This window comes from Neoarius graeffei, chromosome 8 (genome assembly GCF_027579695.1).
Source record: "Neoarius graeffei isolate fNeoGra1 chromosome 8, fNeoGra1.pri, whole genome shotgun sequence".
NCBI classification, from domain to species: Eukaryota; Metazoa; Chordata; class Actinopteri; order Siluriformes; family Ariidae; genus Neoarius; species Neoarius graeffei.
In genome coordinates, this window is record NC_083576.1 from 7275468 (window position 1) to 7292285 (window position 16818).

At 42.5% G+C, this 16818-nt stretch overlaps 1 protein-coding gene across 1 annotated transcript in view; it reads left to right on the forward strand.

The window, feature by feature from the left end:
* Window positions 1-16146, forward strand: part of fgfrl1b (fibroblast growth factor receptor like 1b) — a 110238-nt gene extending 94092 nt beyond the window's left edge. Inside the window, exons 4-7 of the mRNA XM_060927233.1 lie at window positions 4382-4471; window positions 9115-9393; window positions 9495-9848; window positions 10238-16146. Of these exons, the coding sequence (XP_060783216.1) occupies window positions 4382-4471; window positions 9115-9393; window positions 9495-9848; window positions 10238-10629 (1115 nt within the window). The 3' untranslated portion in view covers window positions 10630-16146. The remainder of the gene's footprint in view (window positions 1-4381; window positions 4472-9114; window positions 9394-9494; window positions 9849-10237) is intronic.
* Window positions 16147-16818: the final 672 nt, after the last annotated feature.

Below are 16818 nucleotides of genomic sequence, written 5' to 3' on the forward strand. Positions count from 1 at the left end.
TCTTTTGATGATATTATGCACTGTAGATGATGATATGTTCAAACTCTTTGCAATTTTACACTGTCGAACTCCTTTCTGATATTGCTCCACTATTTGTCGGCGCAGAATTAGGGGGATTGGTGATCCTCTTCCCATCTTTACTTCTGAGAGCCGCTGCCACTCCAAGATGCTCTTTTTATACCCAGTCATGTTAATGACCTATTGCCAATTGACCTAATGAGTTGCAATTTGGTCCTCCAGCTGTTCCTTTTTTGTACCTTTAACTTTTCCAGCCTCTTATTGCCCCTGTCCCAACTTTTTTGAGATGTGTTGCTGTCATGAAATTTCAAATGAGCCAATATTTGGCATGAAATTTCAAAATGTCTCTCTTTCGACATTTGCTATGTTGTCTATGTTCTATTGTGAATACAATATCAGTTTTTGAGATTTGTAAATTATTGCATTCCATTTTTATTTACAATTTGTACTTTGTCCCAACTTTTTTGGAATCGGGGTTGTATCTACCTAGCTTGTCTGTCTATCTTCCTGCCCTGCTGCTTTCCCTTGATTGACTTACAGTGATGTCAGCTTGCAGTGATTGGTCAAAAGAAACGTTCCAGATGTAGCAAAGAGCCGCTGATCCAGAAACTTGTCCTCCTTGAAGAAATGATGTTCCACTAGATAATAACGTGTCTCATCCATCACTTGTACGCACAACTGGCAGACACGTGCTGTGCTGATTTGTGTGTGTGTGTGTGTGTGTGTGTGTGTGTGATGAGTCTGGCCTTTGGATGGCTGTTTTATTCCCTTAGAACGAAGAATTCCAAGCTTGACCAAACGCACACACATATACACACACTGCAGTGGATAAATAGAGACATGGAAAGAATCTTTGAGAGATTTCAATATGGTAGCTCCTTCACGTCTGTGTGTGTGTGTGTGTGTGTGTGTGTGTGTGTGATTTCCAGCAGTCTAAACAAAGCTGCTCTCTGAGCTGTGTGCACAGTGCAGTCAGGGTTAAACTCAGCTCTCTGGCTTCCTGCTCAGAGTTAAACCAACATGGACGCCGGAGAGAGGAAACAATATACCAGTGTTTGCTTTCTGCTCGTTACAATAATGCAGCAGCTTAGCCTGATTAGCGTTCCCACAGAGCCTCTCACACACAGAGCAGCCCTGCTCACTTTCACACATCGATGGGTTCTGCTCGCTGGTAAATAAATCTTGCCGAGTGTCGGGTCTTTGTGCTGACCTGCTTCTCCTGCTTGAGCTACAAAGCATGAGATCACGAATTCGAATCCCGCTGTCAATGCTTTCAAATGGAGCAGCACTAGCCACTTGTATGTGTCAGCTCATACCGTATGTACATCACAGTGCTGTTGGGTTTTCAGTTCTGATTGGTCAGAATGTGTTGATTCATCCTCTAACTGTGAAGCTGCGAATCACAGGGTTGCATTAATGTGCTCATTCTAATATGTTGTAGCCTGGGCCCGCCCATCCAAGTGTGACGCAACACGAGGGCCTGTTGCGAGCTTAATCCCAATTCTAATTTCTACCCCTACCCCTCCCCCTTCCCCTTGGCCCTTCCCCTTGAAACTGAGCTACAAGGGATAGGGCTTGAAATTCAACCCCTACGTATTGGGATAGCCCTTCAACGATCGCATACGTCATCGCGTACCTCCGTCAGCGTTTACGTTAGCAAAACGCAACCAAATGCGTCATTGGCTGCGACCAGCCGCTACAGTCAGAGCCAGAGGCAGAACCAGAAATCTCTGCTGGCAGGGTGTGATTTGTTAACTAACACCACTGAATGGGATATCTTTGGCGCTTCGTGCACCACATCCGACAGAATGAGGTGTCAGAACACTCATGTAAACAATAAAAGCGAGAATAACAGAACAAAACGTACGCAGTCAAGCAACCAAAAACAATACTCACTCCCAAAGCTTTTTAGCAGCAGCTTGGATTTCAGAAATCGCTGCTCATTCTCAGCTCGAAAGCGAATCAAGCGGCGTGTTTCCTCTGGATAACAACTTAAAACACGTAAATAATGGAGAAAATACATTTATGACAATCTTTCGCCGCGGGAACCGCCATCTTTCTGAAATCCGCATGAAATCTCGCTGAAATCCGCATGGCATTGTGGGAAATCACTCAAACCCCTTCGTTCGGAGTCAGCTCCAGGAAAATCTCCGTTTGGAGGGGTACAGAAGCCCTACCCCTTCCCCTACCCCTCCGCGTTAACTGGGATTGGGATACCCCTACCCCTTCACGTGAACGCGCAAAATGGAGGGGAAAGGCCAAGGGGTGAAATGGGATTCGGCCTTAGTCTGGCAAGGCAAGCTATCTCCAGCTCTTCCAAGCTCCCGAAAAATCGGGAGCCAATCAACTTTGAGCATCTCCAACGGCCCTAGGTAGAGGCGTGTTCAAGGCAGTGACGTAGTAGAACTGTGACCGGAAGCCATAGATTGTTTACAGAATCTATGCCGGAAGCGCTTCATTCACTAGAAACATTACGAACATGGAGCAGTGGCAAGCCTTTGACACAGCAGTAGATACTGTATTGAAAGCATTCAACAGGAAGTTCTCATTGAAAACGGAGCAAAGAGCAGCCCTGGAGGTATTTATCTTCTTCCTGTTACTCAAGCAGTTTCCGTCGCGTCACATACGTCAGAGGAAAGAGTGATGTGATTGGTTTAAGCTTCGTCACAGCCTTTTCTGGCTTCGACCAGTAGCAAACTGAGGCATTTCAGGGAGGCGGGTCAACCACGCCTTTGGGAAACGGTTGGGCTTAATATCTTTGCCAGACCAAATGCTCACAGAGCTTTGAAGTCGCGTTAGCCAGACTAAATATGTTATTGTTTCTATAGTCACGGCTTATACACAGGAACTTGTCCAGCAGACATTCGACATACCGTAAGGAGATGTGTGTTTAACATTTTGGTAAGGAGTCTCCAGTGTCAGCATTTTGTAAAAGTCATAAGGTTGTCAAACAAATAGACAGAACACTTTACACGTAACCAGTTTCTCAGTCACATGACAAGCTGTGCTTTTTCTGTTTTATTAACTAATATATATAAAAAAAAAGACTGTTTTGTTATTTAGCTACTATAGCATAAGTGAGACCAGGAACTAACTTGTTGGAGTTGTTCCATGACATTTAAATGTATCGTAACTATAAATGGATAAATAGCACATCATTCTTTCATAAATAAAAAAATAATAATCACTGGAAAATTACTGAGGGTTTTTGAGCAATAAAACACTTCAGGATGTGGTGTTACAGGAAAATAATCAACTTTGCATTCAAAACAGTAACTCTGGCTGCATCACAGCATTCTGTTGTTGATTATTTTCCTCTAACAGCATATCCCTGACCATTATTGACAAGGAAAATGTTTGACTCGGTATGCTTAAATCTGAAACAATAATGTATATTTTTAAAGAAAGGTTAAATATCAAACTCGAAAGGATTCTTCAGTTAAACTTAAAGGTTCCGTGGAGAACCCTGGAACAGATTTCACAAAAGGTTCCATACAAGAGAAAAATAAATAAATAAATAAATAAAAATAACCATCCAAAGAACACTTGAGAAACTTCAAAGACGTGAATGCAAATAATGTTGGGATTTATTTGATATTTCAGTTGACGTGAAGCATGAAATATACAGTACGCATGTGACTCTCTTTAAAAAAATAAAAATGCACTCACGTCATAAAACTCAAGCACGGTCATTCGTCATTGCGTTTGAGTTATTCAGAACAACAACTCTGCAAATAAATCGTCAAGATTTTTTTTCCACTTAAAATAAATAAATAAATATATGACAGGATATTTCTGCATTTTTATCACACATACCTGGACATTATAGATTTATCTCATAGCACTGATTATTCATCTCATCTCATTATCTGTAGCCGCTTTATCCTGTCCTACAGGGTCGCAGGCAAGCTGGATCCTATCCCAGCTGACTACGGGTGAAAGGCGGGGTACACCCTGGACAAGTCGCCAGGTCATCACAGGGCTGACACATAGACACAGACAACCATTCACACTCACATTCACACCTACGGTCAATTTAGAGTCACCAGTTAACCTAACCTGCATGTCTTTGGACTGTGGGGGAAACCGGAGCACCCGGAGGAAACCCACGCGGACACGGGGAGAACATGCAAACTCCGCACAGAAAGGCCCTCGCCGGCCACGGGGCTCGAACGCGGACCTTCTTGCTGTGAGGCGACAGCGCTAACCACTACACCACCGTGCCGCCTATTATTATTATTATTATTATTATATGAGGTTGTAGAGTTTGTGTGAGAATCCTGAAAGGAACACGGGGGGATATTTGTTCATTGCAGCACCAAATGGAAGGAACTTCGCAGAACTGTTGTTTTTTGTTTTGCAGACAATGCTGAGCCTCCGACCAAACCTCCTCCCATCCCAGAGGAACCCTGCCTCAAAACAGGACCAGTGGATCAAGCTGGGCAGCCATGTGGTACATACACACACACACACACACTATATATATATATATAAATAAATAACAAAAAATAAATAGGGTGCCTAAGACTTTTGCACAGTACTGTGTGTGTATACATACCCTGTTTTGTGCAGTCTGCTTGATTCTTAGATTTACTTTTAGCTCTGAATCTGCTGGAGTTTTTCAAGAGCACAGCCTCAAATTTAAAACACAATGGCTGCAGTGACAGAGAGGAGCTTCTGTATGGAGCTCTGATCTCAGCCCTGCGCACTGTGCAACTTCTTCGGTGTTCACGTGGTGCATGAATACGTCATTGTTCCAGACTCAGGGCTTCTTGCTGCTAATAATTTCGTATTTTATGCTGACTGGACTCAGCTATTAACTGTTGCGTTCTGACTGTAGATATTTGCTAATTTTACCCCTTACTTAAATTGCTTCAAGAAGAAATGTTGTCTGTAGGTTTTTATTGAACAATAATATAATTGAACTGAACCAATCAGGTTAAATTTGGTAGAACAGGATGAACCTCAATTGAATTGAGCTAAATATATGAAACCCAGATAGCAAAAATCAGTTGAATCAACATTGAAATAGCGTTTGGCAGAAAACATTGAAATAATGTTGAAATGGGGCGGCACGGTGGTGTAGTGGTTAGCGCTGTCGCCTCACAGCAAGAAGGTCCAGGTTCGAGCCCCGTGGCCGGCGAGGGCCTTTCTGTGTGGAGTTTGCATGTTCTCCCCGTGTCCGCGTGGGTTTCCTCCGGGTGCTCCGGTTTCCCCCACAGTCCAAAGACATGCAGGTTAGGTTAACTGGTGACTCTAAATTGACCGTAGGTGTGAATGTGAGTGTGAATGGTTGTCTGTGTCTAAGGCCCTGTCCACACGGCAACGGATTCAGGTGACTCCGATACAATTGCTTATCGTTTAGGCCTGGCGTCCACACTGCACCGGCATTTTGGGTGCCCAAAACGCAGTCTTTTTGAGAACGGGTTCCAGAGTGGAAAGATCTGGCAACGTTGCTGTTGTGAAGTCGTCTGGATGAGTCGAACGGATTTGTTTACGATGACGTCACAACCACATGTGCTTCACGCCGGGTAGAAGTGTAACGAACTCGATGCGAGTTGTCAACAAATCCTATAACTTGGTTCATGAAACGCGCTTACAAAATATTTTCACTGTGAATATTTATTGTGTAATGGTGCAAAGTGAGAGAGAGAGAGAGAGAGAGACTCTGCCCTTAGGGCAGAGTCAATCCCGCCAGCAAAAATAGGGAAAAAAAGGAGCGATCTCACCTCTTCAGATGTTGGTTTAAGTCCGACAATACATTCCTCAAAAAGGGCGTAGAGGAGCAAATTAATCCATCAACGTGTAGCATTCAATTTATTCTGGACCATTAAAGACGCCGCCTTCCGCGTAGAATCATACGTCATCCTCGCCGCCATATTGGATAGGTCAAAGCGGAGAATAAAGATTAGCTGCGTTTAACTGTACCAACAGGTTTGCCGTCCAAACGAGATCACATGGGATTACCTTTCACAGCTGAGACTGGAAAAATACTTTTCATTGTATTTGGTCATTATAATGTAATTTTACGAACAGATTTCCCTGACTTTGTGGCTAATATGAAGTCTCGCGCATAATAGTTTATGCGCATGCGTCCTTACTTCTATTGTTCTGGTGTCTCCGAAGGGACCGTCTTACAGCGCCCCTAGAGGTGTGGCATTTGTATTGCATCGTTTTCAGCAAGCGTTGCATTGCCGTATGGACCTGATATTTTACTGATCGTTGCCCATTTGGACGCGATATATTTTTAAATAACATCTCGTTGCCGTTGTCGTGTGGATGTAGCCTATGTGTTAGCCCTGTGATGACCTGGCGACTTGTCCAGGGTGTACCCCGCCTTTCGCCCGTAGTCAGCTGGGATAGGCTCCAGCTTGCCTGCGACCCTGTAGAACAGGATAAAGCAGCTCGAGATAATGAGATGAGATGAGATAATGTTGAAATGATATTGAAAGTGTCCCCTTGAATTTGGGTTGAATCAACGTTGAATTTTCAACCCTATCAGCATTGAATCAATAGTGATTCAACCATCATCTAAATAGAAACTTACATTTAAATTTCCGTTGATTTCATGTTGAAATAATATACTGATTCAACCATCATCTAAATGGAAATCGACATGTCATGACACTGAATCGATATCTGTTTGACCATTATCTAAAAGGTACATATGCTAATAGAGTATAATTACTTTTATTATTCATTCAGAGTTACTTCATGGGTGTCTATCAGCCTACACAGACAGATCAAACACTGCATACAACCACATACATTCATACATATTTGTCAATTACTGAATGAAATAACAGAAGAGGGATTGTTTGTTATTGTTGTTTTATTGTGTCAATAACAACAGAAAAAAAAAAAAAAGACTTCAATCCTGAAGTGGAGGCTGTGGGAGAAGCAGAGGCAACATTTATGTCAGTGCTCATGATAGAACGTTTTGCAGACAGCAAATACTGCAAATCACCTCTTACTTTTACAAAACAGCAATTTAGGAATATCAAGTTCACTTACATCTAGTTCCTTTTCTTTCCCCCGACACACCAAGGGGCATACCGAAGCCAATTTTTCACCAATTCGCTGAAGGCCTGCTGGGTAAGCCACGGAGCTCGAGCTCTTCTGAAAGTTTTTATTTGGACCATTCCAAATAGCGGCCGGTACGGTAGAAAACTGAGATGTTTGTTTTTCTGTTTGTTTTTTCCTTACATGTTGCACACACAAGATTTGCACATAACCATAAATAATAATCTATTCTTCATAGTTCCTTGTGCTCTATTAAAATTCTAAATCAAATAAATGAAATTCAGTGAAATACAGGAAACCCCCCTCCCACAAAACGGTCTCACCCAGAGTGCACCCCAGGCTCCCGTCCAGTGGTGCAGTGTATGATGACAACAAAATCAACACATATTCAACATTGATCAAATGTTTCCTTCAACCATTACATTGATTCGAACACATTTTTTCAACTTTTTACTTTATCAGTGGTTGATTAATGGTTGATCCACCATCAGTGTTCAACTATAACTGTAAATCAACCATCTTGACCAAATATCAACATTGAAATAACATCATTTGCTATCTGGGAATGGATTAGACTCAGTTCAGTTGAACTTAATGTACTGTAACTGGACTGAATTTGATTGGCTAAACTGATCTGAGATTCCATCCATTATCTGTATCCGCTTATCCTATACAAATTGGGCAAGCTGGAGCCTATCCCAGCTGACTACGGGCGAAAGGCGGGGTACACCCTGGACAAGTTGTCAGATCATCGCAGGGCTGACACACAGAGACAAACAACCATTCACACTCACATTCACACCTACGGTCAATTTAGAGCCACCAATTAAACTAACCCACATGCCTTTGGACTGTGGGGGAAACCGGAGCACCCGGAGGAAACCCACGCAGACACGGGGAGAACATGCAAACTCCGCACAGAAAGGCCCCCGTCAGCCACTGGGCTCGAACCCAGGAACTTCTTGTAGTGAGGCAACAGTGCTAACCACTACACCATCATGCCACCTGAGCTGAGATTAAATTAACTCAATTAAACTGTTCTTTATTATATTGAGCTAGATTTCACTGATTTGGACTCCTGAATTAAACTGAACCTGTTTAATACTGACTTGAAGTATCCTTGATTGAACTGGGGAATAAACTGAAATGAAATAAACTGGACTAATCTGAATGCAGCTGAAGCAAACTGAACTAAATTCAGTTAAATTCAAATCAATTGAACTGAACTGATTTTAGAGTTTGCATGTTCTCCCCGTGTCCGCGTGGGTTTCCTCCGGGTGCTCCAGTTTCCCCCACAGTCCAAAGACATGCAGGTTAGGTTAACTGGTGGCTCTAAATTGACCGTAGGTGTGAATGTGAGTGTGAAGGGTTGTCTGTGTCTATATGTCAGCCCTGTGATGACCTGGTGACTTGTCCAAGGTGTACCCCGCCTCTTGCCCATAGTCAGTTGGGATGGGCTCCAGCTTGCCCGCGACCCTGTAGAACAGGATAACAGGTTGGATGGATGGATGAACTGATTTTAATGAAACAGAATCAGACTAAACTGAATTGAACCAAGTAATTAATTTATTCCAATCCAAATAAATTAATTTGGATTGGAATAGACTGAACTGGCTTGATTTTAAAATGAATTAGACTGAACTGAACCAATCTTAAGCCGACAGGTTTGGGGTAATGATGAAATGAATTCATTTGGTTGGAGTGGAATCAAATAAACTGGAGGAAGCCATGGCCTAAGGGTTAGAGAAGTAGCTTTGGGACCAAACTGTCACTGGTTTGATCCCCTAGACCAGCAGGAATGGCTGAAATGCCCTTGAGCAAGGCACCTAAACCCCCAACTGCTCCCCAGGCTGCTCTGGGTATGTTGTACATCACTCTGGATAAGAACATCTGCTAAATGCCATTAATGTAATGTAATGTAATCTAATGGTTTGAATTAAACAGACTCGACCACAAATTAATTGAACTGATTTGGGAAAACCTGAAATAAATTAAATTGGACTGAACTGATGAGAATGAAACTGGATGGGACTAAAGTGAACTGGACTGATTTGAACTGAATTGTATCCACAGTAAAACCACGCTTCAGCCAACCCACAAAGATGCGCAGACGTTTTCGGGAACAGCCCGTAGGAAGCTCAGTGCGGCTAAACTGTGTGGCCACAGGAAACCCTCCACCATGCATCACCTGGTGGAAGGACCAGGAGCAGCTTCCCACTCCTGCCCGGGCCAGACGACCACAGTGGACTCTCACCCTAAAGAACCTGCAGCCACAGGACAGTGCCCGGTACACATGCCGTGTCTTCAACACTGTCGGGCACATCAATGCCACCTACACGGTGGAGGTAATTGGTAAGTCCATGGGTTCAATTCTAACATGTACTACAGTATATATATCAACTTGAGCACAAGTTCTGTGATGAATCTGAAAACAAGCACGGTGTCATTTTTAGAGCGTACAAACTCCAAACCCATGTTGACTGGAAACCACCCTCTGAACACCACGGTGGAACTTGGTGGCACAGCCTTATTCCAATGTAAAGTCCATAGTGATGTTAAGCCGGTTATCCAGTGGCTGAAGCGGCTCGAACCAGGAACAGAGCGGCGCTACAACACCACGCTTGAGGTCGGGGGTCAGCACTTCATGGTGTTGCGCACTAAAGATGCATGGCCTCGGCCTGATGGCTCATACCTCAACAAACTGGCCATTGTCAAAGCCCGAGACGAGGATGCTGGAATGTACATCTGCCTTGGAGCAAACTCTATGGGATACAGCTTCCGCAGTGCCTACCTTACTGTTCTCTCAGGTGTGTGTAAATTACTTTATTAGAGGTAGTTCATAGTGTTGGAAAAACCCTGGTAATCAGGGTGGGGAAGGAGGGCATGGGAGGCAGGCTTCAGAGAAAGTGATGATGTCTTTTTATTTATTTTTCTTTTTGAATGCTTTTTCAGTGCCTTGTTCAGTAAAACAAATACTTGAACCAAAAGCAAGCACAATCTTTCCATTTCATGGTCAAGGTCCCTGTCAGCTCTCCCAGTGTCAGAAAGTAAAACCTACTCCTAACCATTCACAGATGTAACCACTCACTCATTACCCGCTCATTCTTGACAACTCCATGCCCTCACTGCCAAAAGTGTGCTGGATGATAAATGTATGATCGTTTGTGCTAACAAGATGTGTGGTTTATATTTGCAGATTCCAAGATGGAGAAGCCAGTCTCCCCAGCCCACCTGAGTTCTGGTCTTCCATGGCCTCTGATCATTGGCATCCCAGCTGCAGCTCTGCTCATGGTTGGCACGATCGTGTTGTGGTTGTGCCATAGTCGACTCCGTCATGGTCCCCTACCCCCTCGCTCTGCACCCTACCGAGAGCGCCATGGCCCTGACAAAGATCTTAGCATCCGCAGCAATGGCAGCCCTGACTTCCCCACCCACAGACTAATGGGAATGGGATCCCCAGGCTTTGTTGGGCGTGCAAAGACTTACTCCAAGGTTTACACGGACATGCACACCCACACCCATACGCACACACACTCGCATGCTCATGTGGAGGGGAAAGTGCACCAGCATTTCCACTACCAGCGCTAACATGCTAAGCTGTGCCTCAAATGTTAAGCTAATGCTGCTAGTCTGCTTTATATGGACAGTGGGTCTTCTGTTTAGGTCAGAAAGCTGGATCTGAACTGCGTTACCCTTGAGCACTGACGGGAATGTTAAAGGAAAGAAAGAACCAGTCAATCATGGAACAGTGCTCATGCCATAGATGTTATATCATGGACTGCGTTCACCTTGAAAAGTCTCAGGGCAGGAAGAAATTTGTGTGTTTTTAATAGACCCAAATCTGATTGTTTTGTATTAAAAGGGACAGAACTATAATTCATTGCACACCTGGAACTGAACGAGGTCCTGGAGACCAAACTAACACAAAGTACTGACTGTAGCCCACCTCTGGAATCTCGGACCACCACAACTTTACTGCTGACCAGGCATTAAATCGGCAGTGGTTCATTCTCAGCAGTGACACTGACATGGTAGTCTGGGTGGTTCTGGTACAGGTGTATCAGGTATAGCAGTGTTTCTGGGATTTTAAAAACCTCAGTATCATAACAACGGTGTTAAGAACCAGTCAACCAACCAAAGCTCTGCAGCCGAGAGCAGGATGCGGTCAGAAACTGGCACTGATGAAGAGTACCCTGAAAAAATTAGAATCTTTAAGAAGTCTCACGTTTGTTTGTTTTTCAGTGGTTCTTCTGGGGGAATCATAAAGGTTTCCATGTAGAACACTAAAACAATCTATTTCCCCTTCAGAAAGGTTGTGTTTGCCAAACAGAATGTTTTCTTAAGCCTAGAATCCTGAAAGAACCCTTGAAGAACCATTGTATGAAGTGGATAAATGTGTGGTACAAACTCCAAATTATTGGTAATTTTTTTTTTTTTTTTTTTTTGGTCTTGATACATAGGATGCAATAGGCATTTAGTATTCTGGTACTTGGTACACTCTAAAAAACGGGGTTCTTGAAGGGTTTTATAAGGGTTTTTAAATGTTTTTTAAAGCACCCATTGGATTATTAAGAGTTCCTTGTCACCCAAAATGGTTCTTGATCAAGCAAAAGGTACTTTCGTAGGGTTCTACATATAAACTTTTACTTTTATTACCTAGATCCTGACAGATATTTAAAATTTAGCTGCACCGTCTTGTACTTGGTACACAGAAAAAATGGTTCTTGAGGGGTCCTTAAAGTTACATTTAATTATTAACGGTTCATAGCCACCCAAATACCACGAGCTGCCCGAGTGGTTAGCGTGTCTGCCTCTCGATTGGGAGATCATGAGTTCTACTCACTGTCTGGTCATACCAAAGACCACCATAAAAATGGTACCTACCGCCATCTGGCAAGGCATGCTGCAATACAGATGCGAGTGGGGAGTCAAATTCTTGCAGTTACCAGAGGACCACCCCCCCACTGTAACCCTTACCTGTACAGGCAAGAGGCTGAAGGCTATACTGTACAGTAGAAGCGGAAATCAGCACCACCCAATGCGTCTGAACGGCCTAGAGTGGGTTTCCCAAAAGCATCGTAGCATTGTTAAATGTTAGAGCAAGCATCACAATGAACACTCTCTCTCCTAGTTAAGATGCTCTTAGTGATAAGAGGCTTTTGGGAAACCCACCAATGGTTCGTACTGGGACAAGAGACTGCCTGGGAAGACCAGGTCCTGGCATGGGAGGGACTTTGACTTAGCCACCCAAAGGGCTCGATTTAAACCTTTTTAATAGGGAAACTTGTTGTATTCCTTTTTCATTACCAGAACCGCTCAGAGATTGAAAATGTATCTGAATTGTTTTGGTACTGAGTACATTCTTAGGAAAAAAATGGGGGGGGGGGTTGTTTAAGAGTTCATTGGATGATTAAGGTGGGGTGGTCAGAACTGTCACCTTGCAGCAAGAAGGTCCTGAGTTCGAGCCCGACAGCTGCATGGATTAAAGTTTTCCGTCGTGTGACGGATTTCCGTCAACTGAACTCTCCCAAGGCCAAATGTGAGGTCGGTGCTGATCCGAGGAGAATTAAAATGACGGGTGGTTGGGTAGAGATTGGGTTATAACACTGATGTGTTGCAACACCATCAACTATCAGCAGGGTTTATTTAACTTTTTTGTTTTTGAGCCATGCTTTGTGTCGTTCATTTCCTATGTTTGATCATGTTTAAACATTCGCTGTCTACGGTGCGGCATTAAAAAAACATGCGCTGTCAAAATTGGCAAAATACATTCCCATGTGCTTGGCGTGCTTGTGTCTGACCATTTCTGTTTTGTATTAAATTAAAGCTTGCCAAAATGACTTAGTTCAAACCTGGACATATAGAAAAAACGAAAAAATAAACCCCGGAAAGCCCGCTCCTCTGCTTCAGCCAGACTTGAAGACCTGACGGTGCAATGCTTGCAGACTGTCAGAAGTAATTAGACCTAAATTTATAGCTAACAAATCAGCAGACGCCCCAACAATTATTATTTTCGTTAGGCCAATGTGTAAGGCATGTTAGAACCGTGCCTTATAGCGTACATTATATCACAATTTAAAGGACGTTTGAGGAGTTGGAGGCTGCGAACGCAATGATGTTCCGACATGCGCTAAACTTTATTCCCTGAAAATCATACACCAGCGTTCAATTCCCCAAACAGTCAAAATGTCTAGAAGACTACGGTTAAATAATAATCATAGCCTACTAAGTTAAATTACGTCAAAATATCTGTTTCTGGCCTATGAAATGATGGAGGAAAATGAGAACGAGTAGTTAGCAGATAGCAAAAAGTAGATAGCAGCCAACTTCACGCCATCTTTTAGGTAACTTAACACTCGTGTTGGCCACAATATTTCTCTTAATAAAATCTTGAATTGTTTTTGAAGTCGTATTCAACACAAAGTAAGGTCAAATTATAATTTTAATTGTAATTTAAGCGAAGATCCAAACTTTTTTCTATATTGACGTCGAGCATAGAGGAGCATGTCATTCTGCTTTCGGTTTCGGCAACATGGATGCGCTTTACATGAAAGAAGGCACTGATGTGTCTGCCATCGATAAAGGTGTAAAAAACAAGTGGAGGTGGGCTTGGCTGTACGAAATAGGTGAAAACTGAAAGCCATTTAGTTCATGGTGCAAAAAACTAAACATTCCAGGTGCTTGCATTTGTGTGGTTTGCCACAAAAAATAATATACAGAAGCAATGGAAAGAAAGTCCAATAAATTGAATATATTAATCCATTAATTAATTGATAATAAAGTCATCAGTTCTAAGTTAACCATTCTCAGAATTTCATCGAAATCCACCCATAACCCTCCGTAAATTTTCAGTCAAATAATTTTTTTTGTTTTTATCCATGCAGCTGACGACGGTCTCTCTGTGCGGAGTTTGCATGTTCTCGCCGTGTCTGCATGGGTTTCCTCCGGGTGCTCCGGTTTCCCCCACAGTCCAAAGACATGCAGGTTAGGCTAATTAGTGGCTCTAAATTGACCGTAGGTATGAATGTGAATGGTTGTTTGTCTCTATGGTGGGGTTTACATTAGACCGTATCAGCGGATCATCAGATTAACGTTTTTAAAACGATTAGCGTGCACACAGCAACGCCAATACACGGATACGCTCGGCTCCGCAGGCATCCTGCGCTCCAAATCACTCCGCCCTGAACAGCGAGTGCCCTCTGGAGGGTGTGCACTCCGGCCCTGCGCAGCTCACAGAGCGCGCGAGTGAAGCGCACGAGCAGTGATTCGGGACTGAGCCGCTGTGTGTGTGATCTCAGTGCATATCGGGCATGCGCGTCACTTACCACTTGCAAGTGGAAGGATGGCAAGCCTAAAGACAATTATAACTACACAATGGGCAGTATTTGCATCAGTATTTGCAGTACTTTCATACTTTTATACTCTTTAATGAAAGGTGATACAAGGCGGAAGTCCGCACCGTTTTTCAGCAGTCGCGTCACGTGACCAACGCCAGCGAATCAGGAAGGTGGATGTCACAGTGACGTTGTCCAATGATGACGCCAGCTAGAGCTCAGCACAGCGTATCCGCGTATTCTCAATGTTTACACAGCACCGGACCAGACACGATCTGGATTGAATACGTGGACCCCGACGGATTCCCGTTTCCCGGCGTTTCCAGGCGTTTTAATGTAAACAGACAGTGCATCCGCGAAGAAAACGAGACAGATACGGTCTAATGTAAACTTGGCCGATGTGTCAGCCCTGCGATTATCTGGTGACTTGTCCAGGGTGTACCCCGCCTCTCACCCATAGTCAGATGGGATAGGCTCCAGCTTGCCTGTGACCCTGTACAGGATAAGCAGCTACAGAAAATGGATGGATGGATTACTTGATACACTCTTAAAAAAAAAAAAAGAATTTCAAGGTTTCATTGGATAAGTAAGTGTTCTTGCCCTTCTAAAAGGCTTCAACTTGAAACCATTTCTAAAAGGGGAAACATTCTTGTATAGTTCTACATAGAACCTTATTAGTATCAAACATTTAAGTCTTGGTACTTGGTACACTTTTGGAAAAAGTGGTTCTTGAAGGGTTGTTTTCGGGGTTCTTATCCTTCTAAAGGGATTGTACTTGAAGTCCTTTCTGATAGGGAGTCGTTGCGTTGTTGGGTCCTACCGTACATAGAACTTCCAAAGGTTCTCCTAGAGGGACAAACGAAGAACCCTTACATACTGTAGATAGAAAAATACAAGTTAAAATTTCTAACAGTAAACCTACAAGGTGACCAACGAGGTAGAATCTGATCCCCCACACACACACATACACACATAGTCATACAGTAAATGCTATCATATTCAGTGTCACAGCTATACTGAGAATGAACCTAGGCTCAGAGATACTGGATCAGTAGTGGTTCTTCGGTGGTTCCGTTCCCCTGATGGATGGTGTAGATTGGAGCCGACTTAACGCATAGCAAACAGATGGACTACATCCCGTATACAACAACAATACACAGCATGGTACTGGAATATGTGAGTGTCTATGAAAAGCTGAGGAGGATGAGCAGTTCTGTTTACAGTGAACACTTTTCTTTGAATAGGAGCATATCAGAAACCCATACTGTGGACTTTTTTTTTCCCTGTTTGCTTTTAAATGTGATTACTTTGTGAAGACTGAAACTCTGGGTAAAGAAACAGAAAACAGAATGGGAGATTTTTTTTTTTTTTAGTTGCTTCTTCTTGTGTTTTTTTTTTTACGTTCTGATCTCTATTTTTTCCAGTATGTATTCATCTGATGATATGCAGTATTAATATTATTTATCCTGTCCAGACTATGCAGAAAATCTGAGAATATTCTTAAAGCCATACAATGCATTTACTTGCAATATTTGCAAAATTTGTTTTGCATCTAAGGCATTTTTTTTTCAAATAAAATTTCTCTTTTTGACAATATGATGGTGAGATAATTGTGTATATGTATTACAATACTCTGGCTTTCTGTGCTCTATAAAGTTCCCTTCAAAGAACATTAAATACTGCAAATACTTCCACATGGATACTGCGATTTCACTATGGTGCTGATGTAAGCATATTTTAATATTATTTTTGTAATAAACAGATGACATTTGGTCTGTGTATTGGATTCATTTGTTAATTTGTCCTCGCGGCGATGGCACAAATTGTTACTCTCACTCAGGATCTTTTGACTTTCTTCTTCCTCTTCTTATTATTATTCTCATTACATTTTTAGGATGCTATTTCTCCCTCAGTTTTCAACCAATCATCACCAAATTTTCCCAATCATTTCAAATTTCACCTCTGAGTTGAATTCCGTTGCTATGACCTTTGGTGCTGATCTGGATCACTAATCTGGAATGATCCACGAAAAACTGGCTTTTTTCAATCACTTATAACTCTGTCAATTTTCTTGATTTTAAAAATAAAAAATAAAAAGTCACAGTCTCTATCAGACTTTAATCACAGTCTCTATCTAGTTTTTATTGTTTTATATATATATATATGAGAAATTCTTTTGGCCCGAAATTGCTTGTTTGTTTTTCATCATTTCAGATTCATTTTGCGGTTTAAAATTAACAACTGATAATCTTGAATGCCCTGGATGTGTATCAGCAACTACTGTGAAGGTTAAAGATCACCATTATTCCTTGATGAATCACTAATATGTAATAATGCATGCTTTAAAAATAGCAAAATGATGGATGAAAAAAGAAAAAAAAATCAGCAGGGTGTACCAGGCAATGCAATTTCAGAATGTGAAGAAAATATGCTCACATTTTTA